Source organism: Onychomys torridus, chromosome 15 (assembly GCF_903995425.1).
Source record: "Onychomys torridus chromosome 15, mOncTor1.1, whole genome shotgun sequence".
NCBI lineage: Eukaryota > Metazoa > Chordata > Mammalia > Rodentia > Cricetidae > Onychomys > Onychomys torridus.
Window position 1 is genome coordinate 43,943,378 of NC_050457.1, and position 19,843 is coordinate 43,963,220.

Consider the following 19,843-nt stretch of genomic DNA (forward strand, 5'->3'; position numbering starts at 1 on the left):
AGTTGGAGTTCCAATACCCACCTCGGGTGACTTACAATTTGAAACTTCAGCTCCAGAGGATCTGAAGCCTCCAGCCTCCATGGGCCACATGCACAGAAACACACCATTTAAACATGCTTAAAAATAACAAAAAGAAATAGAATATTAAAATTCAGGAAGATTTATTAATTTACATAAGAGTTACAGTTAGGAAATGGCAGGGTTGTGATTTAACTAAGACCTTCTAGCTCCAGAATTCACAATCTGAATCATTATGCTAACCAGTCTGCGAGTTATTAGGACAGAAAAAAAGCATTCAGAAATTAGGAAAGCATACTGAGAGGAAACATTTTTACTCTGATGCAAGAATAAAATATAAAAGAAAACAAGAAACAAGTAGGGGAATGTGATTTTATTTTATTAATCATAGGTTCCAAAACACTGTAGTTGGAAAATGTTACTGAAAGTTGGTAACAAAACTACTAAACACCAGCCTAAGTATATAATGAATACTTTTAATTCCTGTTATATTAAGCTTATGTTAATATAATACTTCCATAATGTATTTCATTTTATATTAAAAGAACTCAGGGTAAGTAATACTAGAGAACTATGGGATCCTGGATTCTGTGGCAGATGGAGTATTCATAGAGTTACAAAAGGGGCCCTAGAAGACAGACCAAGGAGACAAGCAACCTAAAAGTAGACCATGGTAGTAGCAGTGGGTTTTTAAAGCGTCAGGAAAATAACTCTGAGAACGCCTTCACAGCACTCACACTTTAATGACCATCAGAGCACTGACTGCAGACCACAAAGTTAGGAACATAACTTCACGGTGGCCTTTAATCATGACTCTTAGCTCACTCTACTGTACGCAAAGATAAGGGAATGTCAATGATATGTACCTTAACATCAGATAACACACAGTAGCCAGAAAGCCTATAAACACAGCAAGAGGCAGTCTCTTAAGTCCTTTTTTTCTTTTGGTTTTTGTTTTTTTAAGACAGGGTTTCTCTGTGGAACAGCTCTGGCTGCTCTGAAACTCTCTTTATAGACCAGGCTGGCCTCAAACTCACAATCAAGTCTTAAAGTCTAATCCACGTCAGATAATTCATACTGAGTAAAGATGATAAACATTTAAGGATTGTGGAAAATCTTACAACATTTTACATCTTAATAAACAGCAGAGAATTCATACTGAAGATAGTGATTTTTCACTAGAAGTAGGAAAACAAAAACTGCTCAACACTAACATAAATATACAATGTATAAATTAATCGTGACTGTATTAAGTACCTCTTAATGTAATATTTCCATACTATGTTACCTCATATTGTGTTTAAAATATAAAGGGAAGTGATATTAAGGAAACTACAGTTTTGGCTTCTGTGGACAGAAGCAGTAACCTTATAGAAGGCAGAAAAGGAAAGTGGAAAGCAGAAAGAAAACCACCTGGAATGAATAAAAAGCCCAAGTTAGGCAGTATGCATTAGAAACACCACTCATCAGAAATCCATTAAATGCAACAAAAATGAGAAAATTTTAAGTGGTGACTTCGGCAAGAAAATCTTTGAGTGTACCGAATATACAAGGCATCTAAACAAAAGAATGGAAATTGAAGACAGGTGCTCAGATGTGCCTTTCAAACCACTCCAAATAAGACAGCACCCATCTCCAAGTCACACTTGTCCCTTACACCCTGCTTAATGCTTTATAGTGTTATCACTTGGCATACTGTATATATTCTTCCTCCACTGAAAGCCCCATGCTAGGAGGGTGCTTCCAAAGCTATATCCTCAGTGCCTAGAACAAGATATGGTATGTAATAGGCATACAATAGCTGTTGAAAGAATTGATTGTAGGCTTAATTACTGTCCAGATGTGGAATATTTGGTATTCTGAGGTTACTTCATTCTAAATAAAGAATTTACTCCTCAAGATTAGATGAATACAAAATGTGCTGTTCTTTTATAATACCACAGTAGAAAGTACTGCAACTATCATGGCCTACAAATTGTTCTCCAACTGTTTGGGTAGAGGGAGTAAAATACACAAAAAGCACCCAGGAATACCCTCATAATTGTACCATCCAGTGAGTCCACAAAGGTCATAAAGGCAAAACTTGAAGCTCTCAGCTTCTGAAGATGAAGTCTTATTTCCTCAGGTTTAGTATCCGAGTAACACTTTACTCCTCTGAGGAATCCACATTCCTCCTTGCTGTATCAACTGCTGGTATAGAGGGCATGGCAGTTTGGAATGCAATAGCAGCAACCCTTTTGTGCAAAATTTGGCATTTCAAATCATGCCTCATTAATTCAAAAAACATTACTACCTACCATGCAAAGAACAGTATGTGCAAAGGTAAAATTTGAAGATATGGAGTTCACTCAGTAGTAAGGTAAATAATTACAACATATTGTACTGTGGTCACACAGGAAAGGAAGATAGAAAAAAAATAAAGGAACATCTAATCTCTACTGGAAGGGGCTGAAGAAAAGCCTTTAGACATAGTATTACTAAAGGTACATCATACAAGTAAAGTATTATCTGGCCACAAAGAAGGGGCTAGAAATAATCATGTCTACAAAGGTAGTGCGGTTGGAAAATGTAAGTGCATTTGGGAAAGTACTGGAAGCACTTGATTAATGGATTATGACCCACTGAAGAAGTCTGTGCTTCTAAAAAGCACATTAAAGATCACTTAATTTTAGAAAGCTAAGGTATTTTCATAATAAAACTTGCTAAAATGCTAGGTTAGATAAAAATCTTGATTGTATAAAGATAGGCCAGGAGTTGCAGCAGGGGTGGAGGAATCTCCCCTGACTTCCATTGCTCATTCACAATTTTGTTTATCAAAAGGAGCCTGGGGTTTTGATGTGTGAAAAACGTTCGTCTAGAACACAAGTGAGAGGAGTAGTGTAGAAATGAGGATGGGAAGGTAGTCCTGTTTCCCTACTTGAAAAATACACAAAACCGGGGGAAACAAAGCAGGATTTTCATAAAGGCTAGAAATTTGATGTTTGCTCATACTGACCTTAAAATTACTGTGCAGTCAGTATTTGTCAAAGTGAAAACATTTAATAGGCAGTTAGGAATAAACTCCAGAGAGCAAGGAAAATGGAGCTCAAGTTCCTGGAATGAAAATCAGCCTGGTATAAACATTATTACAAGCCAAATGGCCATGAAAGATATTGCTTACCATGAGCGTTTGGAGCAAAAAGAAAGAAGGAGGAAGGAAAGAAGAAAGAACAGACCCTTCATGAGGACAAGCAGAAAATGAGAAACAACAAGAGAAACAAAGGAAATAGTAAAGAGGAGTCAACAGAAAACAGGAAGCCTATTTTTTCTTTAAAACAGAAAAGTGAGTAAATATAAGTTGACTCCCTCAGAATCTAAACTTCCTGTTGAAGAACAACGGTAGAGGTGACTAACGGAATTGGACTCTACCACAGTGGGACGGACGGGCACCTTAGTCGCTTGCACTTAAGGTTCTTCTAAGTGAAGTCATACACGTAGTAACACGCTTGGAAGGACCACATGCCTTCCATAGAACTGAGCTCCCAAGAATAAATGGCTGAGGAAGGACTAACCGAGTGCTGAGAGCCTGCTAAAGACAAAAGAGAAGAGGATAGACCAGGGACAGTAGTTCCGATGAAGCCCCATGAGGTACAGGGCAAAGAAGTCATGAAGAAGGCTCACTGCTCAAGAGTTAGGAGAGCAGTCAAGAACCTGCAAAAAGGATGAAAGCTGTAGAATGAAAATAGAAACCAATAAAAACAAGGAAATTTTAAAAGCTGAAAAGATAAGAATTGTCATCTGTTACTGAAATTTAAGATTTTAGAAAAAGGAACTGAGTATGGCTGATACTCAAGGTGCAGTAACAGAAATGACTGGATGGACAGATGTCACTGGGACAGAAGTCTAGCGCATCAGAAGGTATCATCATACAGACCATCCCAAGACAACAGGAGTTGAGGTAGGCAGAAAGACGGTAAGCAAGACAGCAAACTAGGCTCTTTGACCATCAGCATTTCAATCCTAATAAAGGCAAAACATATGTAAAGTTCATTATATGCAGGGATGTGCCCTAATGGCATTTGAACTAATTATAGAATCATCTACACTGATTTGTATTAGTTTCCAATAATTATCTTCATTATTGGAAACACCATGCAGTTTTTGTTTTAAACAAAATAAGAAAATAATTTATAAAATAGCTAAGTCAATAATTTAAGTATTATTAGTAATACATGGCAAAATAAATACAATGATTCATTTTTTAAAATACTTTGCTATTTAGCTTACTGGAAATGAAATCTAAATATTAGTTATAATCTTTTAATTGCCTACATTTATACTCATAGTATATATTTGAAACAAGGAGGAAAAATGATTTTCATCTTTGAAGTATGCCTACTTCAAAATAAGGAGATTTTGTGTTACATATATTTTACTACAATGAAATATAACCTAAAGTATTAGAAAACAACTGTTAATCTACATTGGGCTCCTCCTTATCAGTGGCAGGATTGTATGTAGTTCAAGTTCAGTTAGAATAACATATATGCCATTGTAGAAATTACAGAATACTTTTTTCACAGATTTAAGACTATACAATGAAAGGTGATAGCATTAAAGAAGGGTAGCCACACTGGGCATCTTTACGTAGTGTAGTATTCTCAAGATCAGTATAGCAGAGCTCCTTTTCTGAAGCCTTCTTCTCTGGTTCACCCATCTTTTCTTCTCTCAGTTGGGAGGAGAGATGAACACCTAGCTACAGCGCTGCTGAAAGAAGCTGAGGATCTGCTTTGCATTCGCTGTGTTCCACTCCTGCGCTTTCAGAGGTCCTTCACACACCGACACATACTTCTGCAGAATTTTTTCTCCTACTTCTCGGAAATCCAAAGCTTCTTTGTGTGTGATGCAGCTTGCTCCAAAAGCATCAGTATCAACTCCAGGATTTTCTGACTGTGGATCTGGGCAATGCTTTAATCCCCAGTAGCACATTTCTCCACTGTACATCATAGCCAGCACATGAATATCACTAAATATTCCTGGGAAGGTCATTCATTTTGAAATTAGAATTAAAGAAACATCAGCTATTGAAAAGCTAATAAAGTCATCACCAATAAACATTTTCATACCATTTATTAATGCTCAGAAAAGCCCACTATCACCATCACAATCCTAACTCAATCAATACTTTTGTCTTTTACCCAGAAAAGAAATTCATCCCCCAAACAAAGCAGAGTATTGTCAAATAATATCTTTTTAATAACCATCTAGGTGTTCTTAACATTTTTAGGAGTCCTCTTTAGGATCTTTTTTTGAAAATTAATTTCACTAGTGGAACACTTCTAGATTATACCCTAAATTCTGTATACAACTTCAGAACTCTCATAAATTCCCTAAATTGCATCCATGAACACAAAGTTTATTTTGAAGGATGTTCTAGGATCAGTGATATAACTGTATTGTTATGACATGTCCTATATTTGAGTCTACTAATAATCTTATGTATTATTATGTGTTTGATACAATTCTAAATTATCAGATGCTAATGATATGCAAGACGCTTAATATCACTAGGAAAAAAGCACATCCAGGACCATTTCCATCAAAAGATGAATAGCCCTTTAACATAATTCCCAGCAATTGTGTAATTAAATATTTAAGGTCAAAAGCATGTTAATTTATAAAAAATATAAATTAGACTTAGAATAATGGAGTACACCAGGAGTAGTAGGAACATTTGTAATTCGAAAATGTTGGAGGTGGGTAGAATTATAGTTGCAGACCAGCTTCCTGTACTATAGAAGAGTTTCAGGCTAACCGAGGCTACATAGTAAAACCTTATCTCAAAAACAAAACAAAACAAAACAAAACAAAAAACCCATAAGATTAAAAAGTGAATAATTAAAACAAAAAATGGTATTATTAAAATATATGATCAACTTCTTACGGTCACTTAGACACAAACAAGTGATTTATTCCAATGTACAAGTACTTGTGTGATAAGCAAATTTACATCAAATAAATGGTCAAGATAACCTCACCATCTTGGTTTGAATAAGAATGGCCTCAGAGCCCATATATTCGAATACTTAGTCACCAGGGAGCTGCATTATTTAAAAGAATTAAAGGTAGGCCTGGTTAGAGAAGTTGTGCCACTAGGGATAGGCTTTGAGGGTTCAAAAGCCCATGCCAACCAAGCCGAGTCTCACTCTCTGCCAGGCCCAGTCTCTGCCTGCTATATGAGGATCAGGATGTAGCTCTCAGCTACTTCTCCAGCACCAGGCCTGCCTGCCTGCCATCATGCTCCCACCCTGATGATAATGGTAAACCTCTGAACTGCAAGCAAGCCCTCAATTAAATGCTTTCTCTCATAAGACTTGCCTTGGTCATGACGTCTCTTCACAGCAATAGAACAGTGACTGAGACACTCACATAAAACAATTCAATAAAACTACAAGTATGACTTAGCAGAATGCAAGTTTCTACTGTTCTGAATGTACCTAAGTCACCAAATTTGTTCTTATAAGCTGCCATATTCAAATTCTACCTAGAAAGAGTGGCAAGTGAAGTAAGAGTTCTCAGAACAGCTGATTCACTGAAGCACATATCAATAAAAAGTAGCCATCCAAGAGCAGAGTCTGGGATGTGCATTCCGGAAAATGAGAGACCACACTACATTATGTTGTCTATGTGTAAAGCAATTTCTGCTTAGCAAGGACAATTATCACACACACAATTAGTCTATCTCATTTAAAACTTACTTCCAGTACAATATTAATAGCCAGCTCTAGTTCTTGTCAAAACAAAAATAAGCAAAAGTGACACCATACATTAACTCTTCCAAATTAACTCCATCTCTGCATCCTCTTCTGGCCTCCATGGGTACCACCATACATGTACATATATTCACTCACACACAAAGACATTAATGAAAGTACACACATCACATCACATCACATCACATCACATCTCTCTATATACCTCAGATTGTCCTGGGACTCACTACATAGACCAGGCCGATCTTGACCTCACAATTCCTCATGCTTCTGCCTCTTAAATGCTGGGATTAAAGATTTGTTCCACTACATATTGCCAAAACTAAATATGTTTTAAGTGTTTTCCTACATTGTATGAAAAGATTTTAGTCCTTAAATTCATTTTAAATCTAGTATGACATTCAAATGAGAGTAAAGTTAGCAAGTTTTCTAAAATCTTAAAGAAAACAACAACAACAACAACAACAAAAAACAACTTCACTTAGGAAACTTTAATAAGAAATCACCTTACCTGTACTCAGTAATTTAGCTGTGTCTAGGTCTTGGAAAGAAACACCTTCATTTAACTGGATAGGGCATCGATAATTTAGCATCTGAAGCAAGTAATTGATCCCATCAACAAGGTACTAAATAAGGAAGTCAAATAATTAAAAGCATTATACACAGAACTATAAACAAGTACTTTTTGTCTCAATCTTTACTCAAGAATAAAAGGACTGATACACAGGTATATATAATTACGATTACATTCCAATGGCATAAAACTCACCACTCTGAAACTGTTCTAAGTAAACCCCCCAAATAATAAGAGTATGAAACAAGGAGAAAATATCAACCACAAACACATGCTGCAGTAATTCGTTTATTAACAAAAATTATCAAAGGATAAATGTTGTAAAGGTGAATTCAAAAAACCTTTACAACTACTTGTGGAGTTGGGTTTGTTCTGCAGTACTGGGAACTACACCTAGGTTACCATTATGCTAGACAGGTGCTCTAACACCAAACTGTATTTTCAGCCCTTTTTATGATTCAGGTATAGTATAACTAAATTTTTCTACCCAGAAGTATGGCTTTCTGTTTCCAAGCCTATGTAAACTATGGGTATATTTAGACTGAACTGGAATTCTTAGTGACACAATACTAACATTCATGTCTTTGGAATAATGTTAGAACAGATACAAATCACAGAGTCATACTGTCTTAGGAGCAGAGTTTTATAAGCTTCTCAGGATTACCTTGCCTACAAAGGGAAACTCATAACAAAACTTCTTTAAAACATTAGAAATTAATAGCTTTATCTTATATTCAAACAAAAAATAAAAATCAAGAACATGAGAGACACATGTAGTAGTCTCCAAATGATGATATTCTTTCATGTGCCATCTTAGTTTTTACAGAAATTCCAAGAACCTAAAGCCTGTGAACCTAAACTGTAGGTCTACTAGCCCACAATCTCTGAATTCATTGTTATTATAAAATGTTTTAAAGCCTGTAAATGCTAACATTCCAAATCAAAAATGAAATTGTTTCTTACCTTCTGAAGCAAGTTAGACTTTCTCAAGAGCCACTCCCTTCTCTTAGTTAGAGAATGACAATACATATATAACAGGGCTCCCCGTCTCCAAGAGAGGCATTCCAGTAGCTCATCCCCAAGCAAATCACATAGCTAAAGAGAAACATAAAATGCATATCCACAAAAAAGCCATACATTTACAAAAGAAAACTAAGCCATTAAAGCACTCTCATTTCACAGAATGTGTCCAGGGTAGGCTACAGAGAAAGGCTTATGTTGGAATTTAAGTAGACTTAATTGTTGTCTGTTGGTATATATACAGCAAACTAACTGTAATTTACAAATAGTTTCATAAAATAACTTGAAATACCATAGTAGCAAATCCCCCTACTATTATTTGGAAAATGGAAAAAAATCCATTATCTCATTAAAATGATACCCTTTTAGAAATACACTGTGTCAAGATCATATCTATTTTTCTAGAAAGAAATAGGAACTAGAGAATAGAATAAGAATTAAATTGCTAGAATAAGATATATATGAAAAAAGTAATTTTAATAAATCAAAATGTTTGTAGCGGTATGGCCTTTAAATCTTGGGGTGATCTGCTTGTCCAGCAAGCCTGTCCTAATAAATATAGAGCCAAGAAGGTATTTAGGTAGACAGTCAGCAGACACATAAATACAAGAAATAATTTACTTGAAATAGTATCCAGCAGGGCCAGCAAGGAGGCTCAGCAGGCAATGGTGCTTGTGGCCAAACCTTAAAACCTGAATTCAATTCTAGAACCCACATGGTGAAAGAAGAGAAGTGACTCCTGTGAGCTGTCCTGGCCTCCACATGTGCACTGTGGCACATACATGCACATGTACACAATGCACCCACAAATAAATGTTTAAAAAGAAAACAAAAGAATACCCAGGACTATATACATTAAGGCCAACAAAGTATGCAAACAGGATATTACAGACAGAACAGAGACTACCAAAGCATGAAGGAGACATCCTTGAGCAACACCTGTCTGTAAGATGAAAGAGGAGTTTCCAGCAAAGAGCAAGGGAAGGCTTCTGAAGGTGAAGGGGAAAGGGGCACACAGGAGACGAGCGCACACAGGAGACGAGCAAGCAGTGCCAGTAACGAAGGCAGCAAATGCTCACCACGACCAGGATTTAAACAGACGGTAAGGACTGGGTGTGGTGGGACATGATTTTTCCTTCTAGTACTTGGAGGTGGAGGCAGGTAGATTTCTGTCAATCTAAGGCCAGCCTGACCTACAGAGTTCAAGGGCAGCCAGCATTACAAAATGAGTCTCAAAACTCGAAAGGGAAAAAAAAGGCAATAAAGACAAATGTAGAAGTTAGATTATATGACTATCAAGAAACAGCACCTGCAAAAGTAAAAGGGACAAGGGGGTACTTGTGTTAGAAAAGGATTCTGTATGCAATACAATTAAAATTCCATTATATAATATTTTGAAAAGAGTTCATAAAATATACTTTTTTGATCATGCCTGGAGTGTTAAGCTCCTCTCCCTCAACCCCTACCTTCTTGAGACAGGATCTTCTTAAACAGTTTTGGCTGGCCTGGAACTTACTATATAGACCAGGCTGGCCTAGAACTCCCTATTTAGATCAGGTTGGCTTCAAACTCAGAACCCTTGTCTCTCTCGAGTGCTAGGATTAAAACATGTGAAACCATGCCCAGCAAACCTCTTTCTTTTAATCTTCACTTAAAACAAAGATATATTCACAAGCAACAAAAATATAGTCTAAAGAGCAGGACAGCAGAAAGACAGTGTGACGATGTTCTGTTATCATTCGCAAGGATACAGAACTTACTTTGGGATGCAGACTGTTTTCTTTAACTAACATTTCTGGTTCTGAAAGGAAACTGAGGAGCTCTTTTACTTTCTGGGGAGAAGAGTCTTCAGGAAAATCTTCATCTACTAGCTTATTCTCCTCAAAATATGTCATGTCCAATATGGCCTTAAGACAAAGAAGAAAAGTATCTGTAAGAGACAGAACTTCAAAGAGTGACAAAGAATTTAGCTTTGCACATATAGAAGCTTTATTAGACACTCAACCATGTTAATACTGTATTTAAATTTGACAGTAAGCAAAATGTTCAGGGGCAAACAGGATTAGTGATAGTACTGTTTCAAGAAGTAAATAAAGATTCATGTTTCAATTACCATAATTATGAAAATGTAATCAATTACTAAATTATTTGTTGTTTATATCTGTATAACCCCTGGAAAGTTTATAAATGCCTGAAGTATTATGGTCTTCTTTTACTTTTCAATATTAAATCACTAGGAGATTTGTTTTCCCAAATACACAGCCAGTATTTGAGAGCATACATCCTACCACCACATAAAGGAAGCATGCTATTCATGTATGAATTCCAACACTGAGTCCTTAACAGTCTATAAGATGTTAAAACTCCTTAGCCTAGTAGATTAAAACTTACTTTAATCTATTAGATTAATACTAAGGAAACTGGGTTGTAGTGGTAGTTTTTCTACTGGTTACAAAACTAAGCAAGGACAAGCCAATGCCTTTGAAAGTTCCTTTCTTTGAGAATAAAATGCATATGTAAAACATGAGAAACAATACAACGCACAATTAATAATACCAAAGTGATAAGGCCTAAGCCTTATCTTCAAGAGGAGAGAGATCAGCATCTTACAGGCTTGATTCAAAGCCAAGAGCATCTTAAAGAGGGAAGCTATGGATTCAGAGTCTGTATCTCTAGATACTCTGCTGTATTAGGGGAAGTTCAAATATTTAGAGGATCTTCATGTGAAAGACAAGCATAATCCTCACCATAGCAGACAAGAGTGTGGAAAGTATTCTGAAGAGCTAGATACCTTCCAAGTTAGTTCTTAGGGGTTTAGCTACTATAGGCTAGTTCAGCCATGCTTGGAGGCAGAAATACTAACATGTACCCCTTATGAGGAAGCACAGAGATGGGCCTGTCAACACTATAAATATGCACTTGCCAAACTTAACCAAGTCCTCTACTTTCCATAACTACTTCATCTTTACTTCCTCTGAGCAATCAAGAAAGGACAAATGACAGCACTTTGCTAACCACAATGTGCTATTCAAATAGCAATTACTGTGATGTCGGCTTTCCTCAGAAGTCTTGAGAAGACCAAGAAAGCAGACACCCTTCACAAGGAAGGTGTGGTGGTAGGGAGTGACACTATCAGGAGGTGTGGCTTTGTTGGAATACATATGGCCTTGTTGGAGGAAATGTTTCACTATGGGGGTGGGCTTTGAGGTTTCATATATCCTTAAGACGCCCAGTGTCTCAGAGTACTTCCTTTTGCCAGGGGGTCAAGATATAGGACTCTCAGCTTCTTCTCCAGCACCATGTCTGTCTGCATTCTGCCTTGTCCTGCCATGATGAAAATGGACTAAACTTCTGAAACTGTAAGCCACCCCAATTAAATGATTTTCCTTTATAAGAGTTGCCACGGTTTTGGTGTCTCTTCAAAGCAACAGAAACCCTAACTAAGACAGGAGGTAAAAAGTAACAGAAAAATGTCACGAATGTGTATAATGACAGCACAAGAATCATAATTACAATCCTAGGAAAATGTGAATTCCAGGGGAGAAAATTAGGCCTTAGTTTCTAGTATTCAGATTAGTTATCATTACCAGTGTTAGTAGCAGTATTTTTATTTACACATCTAATGAATCTTCCTCTTTTGCAACTGCAGTTTCTTTTTCTCATTAATAAAATTCAATGCTTTAAAATTAATTTGATTTTACTACATATATAGCCTTTGGGAGTCTACCATTTAAGTAATCAATCTGCCCTCAAAACACCAGAGTTCAGGAACTGAGGGAAATGGCCCAGTCAATGCAGTCTTTGAGGCAAGCATAAGGAAGTGAGTTTAGATCCTCAGCATCCACTTAAGAAGTTGGGCCAGGCAGTGAGCACCTCTAATCCTAGCACTGGGGAGGCTAAGACAGCTGCATCTCTGGCCCTCACTGGCTGGCCCGTCTGTCGGCCCAGCTGAATCCATAAGCTACAGGTTCAGTGAGAGACCCTGTCTCAAAAATCAAGATGGAATGACTGAAGAAAAGACCTAACATCAACCTCTGATCTCCAGATGAACACATTCAAGTACACAAGCACCCACATCCTCATAAATATATGTGTGCCTCACATATAATACCCTCAGAAAAGCCAGACTTCACGTTTGTTTCAGTACCTGTGTGTACAGTTCCAAAAGATTTGATGGATTTGAACATTCTTTCTCTTCTCCACACAAGAGTTTCAATTTTTCTAGAGCTGCAGAGGCCCGAATTAAAAAGTGATCTGTAAGTAATAAAAACATGATTATTTTACATAAATTCAAAATGACTTTTAAACAAAAAAAGCTATATAACAGAAATGATGTATCGAAACTATGACAAGATAGCCATCTCTTACCTAAAACATTTAGTATTTCATACATAAAACCCAATCACAACAAAGTATATTTATTATTAAAAGCAAAGGAGTGAAAGCTTTTTTAGATTCACTGTTGCTATTTCTTAAATTCTGTCTACATTCTTAAGAGACTTTATTAAAGAATTAAGTATACAGCTCACTTCTTTCTTGGGTGTGTACATGTAGTGTCTACGCATAAGTATGCATGTTCACACACATGGGCACAGGTGTGGGTGTACATATGGAAGGCAAAGACTGACATGAAGATGTCTTCCTCAATCACTCCTCACCTTATATACTGAGCCAAGGTCACTCATTGAACACGGAGCTTGCCAGTGTCTGGCTAGCCACCTGCCCTGGGAGCCTTGGGATTGCATGAGAACCATTAGGGCAACTTGGCCTTTGCGACAGTTCATCATGCTTGTACAACACATGCCTCACCTGCTGACCCACCTATGTAGCTCTCAGTGTATTATGATGTTTTTTACAATGGTGAAATACTCAACATACTTAATAAATTTAGAACTTTTATCGGAATAATGCAAAATCTACACATTTTCGGAAAGAGTTCCACTGAATGCATGTAATTTCATAAATATAACTGCAAATGTCTCCTAAAAGAATAAATGACCAAATCAAATCTGTAAAAACATCAGACTGTAAGCAACTCTAATTTTATTGTATTTGTATTTCTAGCTGCTTCAACTATGATTACAATTTAAAAGGCTACCTTATTCCTTTAAAACTTTGCTATGGAACAAATTACCTCATTCCTTCAAAACCTACAGAAAAACAAAACAAAACAAACAAAAATTCCAATACTTCCTATACACTGTCTTATCACAAGTTACCCAACCTTCCAGCCTTCACCATCTCCCCTTTGCTACCGTATCTTCTTTACATCTGACTCCAGACTTCGTGGGTACCAAAGATCCCGTCCTGCCTCTGCATCACTTCATGTAGTAAATTTATACAAGCATGCCATAAGCAAGACGTGAAAGTCCCTAAGCCTCTTCTCTGAAATACAGCACCTTTCCTAACCATCTGCCAATGGACAGACAACGTAGTAGTTGGTGTGGTCCCATCTGATCCAGCCTCTGCAGTTACATAAAGAGATAATCTGTTTAGTTTTAGAATAAAAATACCATCGGGTATGTCAGCTGGCAGTGACATAATGACCTTTAGTTTTCCTGTGTAAAAAACTAAACTGTAGCTTTAGAAAAAAAAAATTTATTGCTGTAAGATCACTATTCACCTGGACTGAATGCTATCGAGTTAGCAGTCTTCCCATCTCTCCTTGGCCCAAAAGTACCAACAGTACAACTCAGATGATTCTCCTGTGAACCCCAATAGTATGGAATACTGCACTCCCCACATGCTTTAGAAGCTGTTTATATTTTTCCCTTAACTTCCAAGATGATTGTAAATGCCAAGACTTGTACTGAACCAAGTCATTGCTGAAGAAAGATGGTAGAGTTATTACTATAGGAAGGGTGTGATGCTGGCATAGCTATCATTTTGGAAAAGTCCATAAAAATATATCCCTTTAACTAGAAATATTTAAAGCAAACTGGCAAGGCAAAAGATAAAAGTGACTCACATAATCTCTGGAAAAAGTCCTTCTTATGGTACAATTCCACACAGGACACTATCATACTGTTATCAATGAGAAATAGATGAACAAAAAAATTGGCCGTAAATACAAAGGGCATTCTTAAGTAGAATGAAGATGTGCCTTATGTAATCTAGTTTGAGTAAAATAGACTATCAATACTTACAACTTAATAAAAACATGCAACTGTTAAATTAAAGAACAAATTTCCAATGTGTATTGTTTTTATTCAAATACACATAATCTTGTTTTAATTAAACTTAAGTAAGTCCTGTTAGTAATTCTCTAGTAAGATTAACTTCAATACTGACTAGTAGCTCATAAAGTGGACAGCTACCTCTGTGATTTTAGTAAAATTTAGATGTATAAAAGCCTCCAAAACAAGACCACGTAACATTGAACTTCTCTTTCCAGGATTCTTCTACATGGATTATAGAATCCTTTCAAAAGAAAATATGAATGATTGGTGGGTTCGGTAATAAAGATTATTCAGGCTTTCTGGGCTGACCCAAATAAAACTAGAATTAAAAGTAACCTGGATACAGATCAGGTAACAGTCATTAATGAACCCTATCTTCCACTTGCCACAAAACAAAAGGCATAGCCTCGATGTAGTATGTGGGACACTGAGGAACACTGTCCTTCGAAGAAACAGTCCAGCAAATGTTCTTCATTCAAAGTGGCTCATTTAATTGTAGAACCAATTCTGTAAGTATAACAACTATTCAATCACTTGAAAAAAAAATGGTTCACTATGGTTTTTCTATGAGTTTAGTTATAATAATTTTAAAGCTTGTGTACGGTAAAGGCTCAACATTAAAAAAAAAAAAAAAAAGTACTGTCCAATCAGTTACAGTTGAGAAATTATAAAAAGCAAACTGATTCTGACGTCAGAAGAACGATCTATTTCCCACCCCACCCCACTCCTTTTTATTCTCTCCTTAAGCAAACAGCTCAGATATTTCTCAGTATATGCATGGCTTTGAAAGAACTAAGATGGTGTGGAGGGAAGACCATTTAAACTACATCAGTGCAACTGTGTAAAATGCTGTTTATTTACGATTGAATTTTGAATTGAACACAAAGGGAGAAATTTACAAGGTAGGGATGAGAAAGTGAACTGTCATGCACGCCCCTCTGTATTTACTGAATGCAAAAAAAGAAAAGAAAAGAAAAGCATCGTTCATTTGTGGACAGTGTAAGCATTCGGGGAATCGTCCCAGTGTACTTGGATTCCGTCTACCCTTTCCGCAGATTCGACACTGCACATCTGGTCGGATGTAAACAAAGAGGACTTCAAGGAATAATTTAAAGACGCTGCACCGACAGCATGACTTCGGAGGGGAGGGTAAATGACTGCCCCACGGGGACCGACCGGCTCAGAAGCGCCAGCCCTCAGCCGGCCAGGACCAGGGTACCCCGCCTGGGACCGCAGGCCGCGCCTTCCGAACAGCGAGCGCGGCGGCACCACGGGTCTCACCACCGTCCGCCCGCCTCCCTCTGCGGCGGCGCTCCCTCACCGTCTTCCCCCGCGGCTTCGCTAAGGTGCTGTATGTGGGCCTGAGCCAGGTCCCCGAGCTCTTCCACCCGCCTCACCACACCGGACACCGCGGCCGCCATGGCCAGCTCGGGCGCGCCCGCCCGGTCCACGTGACCACGCCAGCCTGCGATCACCTGATGGCCCCGCTGGCGGAGCGAGGGCGGAGCGCACCCCGCCGGTGGGCGGAGACATAGGCTCCGGGCGACGACCGTCCTGGCCCGCAAAGGTCGTTCCGGGTATTTAGTTCCTCCCAGTCGCCCCGTCCCTCCCACAATCCTCTGCTTCCAGGGGCCGGGATGATGTAAGGGCACACCTCCCTCCCGCCTCCTTCTTTCAACCAATCGGGAGCCGACCGTGCGCCAGACTCAGCCAATGGGACGTCGGCTGTCTCCGCCCGCGCCCGGAGAGCGCAGCCCCTGCAGCTGTCTGGCAAAAGGCCGATTGGAAGGTCTGGAAAGAGGATTACAGTAGTTGGCGCTGTAGTGAAGGAGGGAGGTTACCTAAAATAAAATCATTGTGGTCCCGGGGTCAGAAACGGAAGCCTGCGGACGGGAGAGGTTCATCTAAGCTCAGAGACGGACAGTTCGACCGTCCGCGAGGTGCTAGTTGCAATGACGCTTTTCCAAATATTAGCCCTGTAGCTTGTTTTAGCTTGAATGCATCTTAGCTATTTAAAGTATCTGACTTACCTTGCGCCCTAAGTGTGGTAGCTACAGCACTGTTTTAGTTTACCTTGAGGCTCTCCTTAAAAGTGTTAAGCGTTCTTCTGGATTTTAATAGGCACTTAAGAGGTCAAATCGGTTTGCATTCCATGAATGCTAATTCTTGCCTATGGCCACAGAAACCTAATGCTCTTTGTGAGTTTTTCTGATATATGTTTGACACACTATGTCTTGAATAACTCTGTCCTTTCCATCTTATTTCTAAGTTTTTGTCCTTGCCTGGTAGAATATATTGAAAGTACAAAAGTACTACTGTAATCTTTTAAGGGTGATTAATCACAGGGACTTTCCTTCAACTAGCCTTTGTAATTTCAGTTTCTTCCTCCTGTCAATTCACTCTGAATGAACAGAACAAAAACCCCGTGTTCTGTGCCTTGGTGCTTGTATACCTGGCACATAGATTCGTACTCAGAAAATGTTTTTTAATCAAAAACAATTAACAAAATCTTCCAGTTACTTTCAAATCAAGAATCTGAAGGCCAGGAAAATTGCATTGTATAAGCAAGATGAACTGAAGAGTGCAAACGTCTATGCTATTATTCCTGTCATCTCAACACTTGAGAGGCTGAAAACCCAAAATTCCTATCCATGTTTAGCCATATGGCTTGGTACCTTTTCTCAGTATAACATCTTGCTTCCTCTGCATCTGGCTTGGTGACTCCTGACTCTGCCCTTCCTCTTCCCAGAATTCTCCTTGTCAGGTTGCCCCACCTATACTTTCTGCCTGGCTCCTGGCCAATCAGCTTTTTATTAAACTAATTCCAGTGACAAATCTTTTCAGTATACAAGAGGATTATTACATGGCATTTTACCCTTTTTGTTTAATTAAAAAGTAAGGTTTTAACTTTAACATAGTAAGATTATATACAACAAAAACTAATTCAGTAAGAATTACAGTAACACTAACTTATTTACATTTGGCAAAATTAGAGAAAATAATTATCTTAGTGAGTCTAAAGTTTTGTATCTAATTTACTTTCTATTATAACTATGAAAAACTATAATTGTGGTGATATATTGTATACTCTAATAAAATCTGCCTGAAGATCAGAGACCAGAACAAGCCACTAGATTAAACATTGATGCTAGGCAGTAGTGGCAAACACCTTTAATCCTAGCAGTCAGGAGGCAGAGATCTGTCTGGAGCTCTATGAGTTCAGAGCCACCCTGGACTACATGAGATTGACTCGGTCTAGGAAAGAAACAGAGCCAAGCAGTGGTGGCACACGCCTTTAATCCCAGTACTTGTGAATCAAACACTTTTAATCCCAGCACTAGGAAAGAAGTAATATGGCTGGGCGGAGAATCTAAGTCATGAGGAGACAAGAACTAAGACTTTTCAGCTGAGATCCTTTTTGGCTGGACCCCTTTCAGCTGAGGACTCAGAGACATTCAGTGAGAGGATTGGTAGAGTTGGTAAGGTGAGAAGTAGATGTGGCTTGTACCTTTGTCTCTCTGATCTTTCAGCAAATTTTATTGGGGTACAACAAAATATCACCACATACAATCATAACTATTGAGTCTTCAACTCTATCAAAGAGCCCAAAAGGATATAAAATTATCTGAGTAAAAAGAAAGTGCAGAGCAAATAACTCCAAAATTAAGAAAACACAGAAACAGCTGGCTGCCTGGGTAGTCACCCAAGGTTCCTTTGCAACATTGGGGCATCCATCTTTGACTTACAGGCTTAGAATATCTGACAGACTCATCTGTGAAGCAGGATTTTTGAAGGACTGTCCCACCTTGTCTTGGCAAAGTTCTGCAGTCACTTTCTCACTGTCCTGCTTGTCCATTTTGACAGCATACTGTCAGCAATCGAGGCAAGGGTAATTTCTTGCCCAGAGGCTAATTTTTGCCACAAAGAAAGTAAACGCCATATGGAGTTCCTTCAATGCTCATCATTTTCTTTGAAATAATAGATTGATGCTGCCAGGAGCTGACATGTCTCATTGTTATTTAAAAAAAAAAAAAAAGAAGAACTTTGTTATTAAAACATCTTAAATTCCATATTCTGTTGATCTCTGAAGTGTTTGAAGACCACTTACCTATCTAAAATATGTCTCTGTTTGACCTTGAAAACATAATGTATAAGTATAACTACAAGTTTGATTGTAATAGGTAACTACTATCCTGCATTTCTTTGTTGTCCTAATAGTTTGTAATAATAACTTTCAGGAGCTAGAAATTTACATTTGTGGTGATATTTTGTGTATGTTCTAACAAATAAAGCTCGCCTGGAGGTCAGAGGGTGGAACTAGCCACCAGTTAACCATAGAGGTCTGGAGGTCTGTACAGAAAGGAGACAAGGCTGGGTAGAGAGAGGAAGTGATAAGACAAGTTGGAGACAGGATCTTGGCCCTTTTGGCCAGAGGATTCTGAGAGGTAGAAAGTGACTGTGGCTGCTTCTCTGATCATTCAGCTTTCATCTGACTCCTCGTTTTTATTGATAAGACTAATTAAGATCATGCTTCATTGGAGTGATGATCAGTTAAGAGAAGTGGGTTAAACTCCTGATTCCTGGAAACCACATGGCTACTCACAACTATCTAGACCTTTAGCCCCATGGGGTCTGATGACCTCTTTTGGCCTTTGTGAGCATTGTATGTAGACATACATGCAGGCACTATACCCATACACATAAAAGTAAATGAAAAAAATTAACTACCATCATGGTGATGCAGCTAAACCACAGTGGTCTAAATGAAAAAGTCTTAACACTGGGAATTATTGTTCAACTTATATTTTGGTGTGTTCATTTTCCGAAAAAGAGAGTTGGAAGGGATCTGAACCTAACAGTCTAGTCCTTTATTTGCTGAAAAGGACAAGACTGTTAACCCCACAAACCATAGAATACATGATTTTTGTTGTTTATCCAAGATCATAGCAACGTAAGTTCCCATAGAAAGCTGGTTTCACCATGGAGATACACAGACAACACACAGCCCTTAACAATTCACAACAAGTTATTTAAACACAGGGAACCTCTGCACTAGGAAAAAACAAAACCAAAAAAAACCATTTTCCTCCTACACCTTACAGTTAGTTATTATACTTTAGGAAACCCACATGAATAAAACAAATAAAAGATAATGCTAGATTTATTTTTAATATCAGATTAATTACAATGTACCAAAAATATAACAGAAACAAAGTGATCACGTTTGAACCATCTCCCTCTCCACTGACATACAATTAAAAACCATCTGGCAGCTTGGCAGTGGTGGCTCATGCCTTTAA

At 38.1% G+C, this 19,843-nt stretch overlaps 1 protein-coding gene across 1 annotated transcript; it reads right to left on the reverse strand.

Annotated features, from left to right (window-relative positions):
* Positions 1–1,007: 1,007 nt before the first annotated feature.
* On the reverse strand, positions 1,008–16,138 carry C15H5orf51 (chromosome 15 C5orf51 homolog). The gene is made up of 6 exons (XM_036207104.1): positions 15,865–16,138; positions 12,512–12,618; positions 10,125–10,271; positions 8,308–8,439; positions 7,282–7,396; positions 1,008–5,033 (listed from the first exon to the last, which is right to left on the reverse strand). Exons 1-6 carry the CDS (start codon positions 15,962–15,964, stop codon positions 4,750–4,752), a joined length of 885 nt encoding a protein of 294 aa, XP_036062997.1. The 5' UTR covers positions 15,965–16,138; the 3' UTR covers positions 1,008–4,749.
* Positions 16,139–19,843: the final 3,705 nt, after the last annotated feature.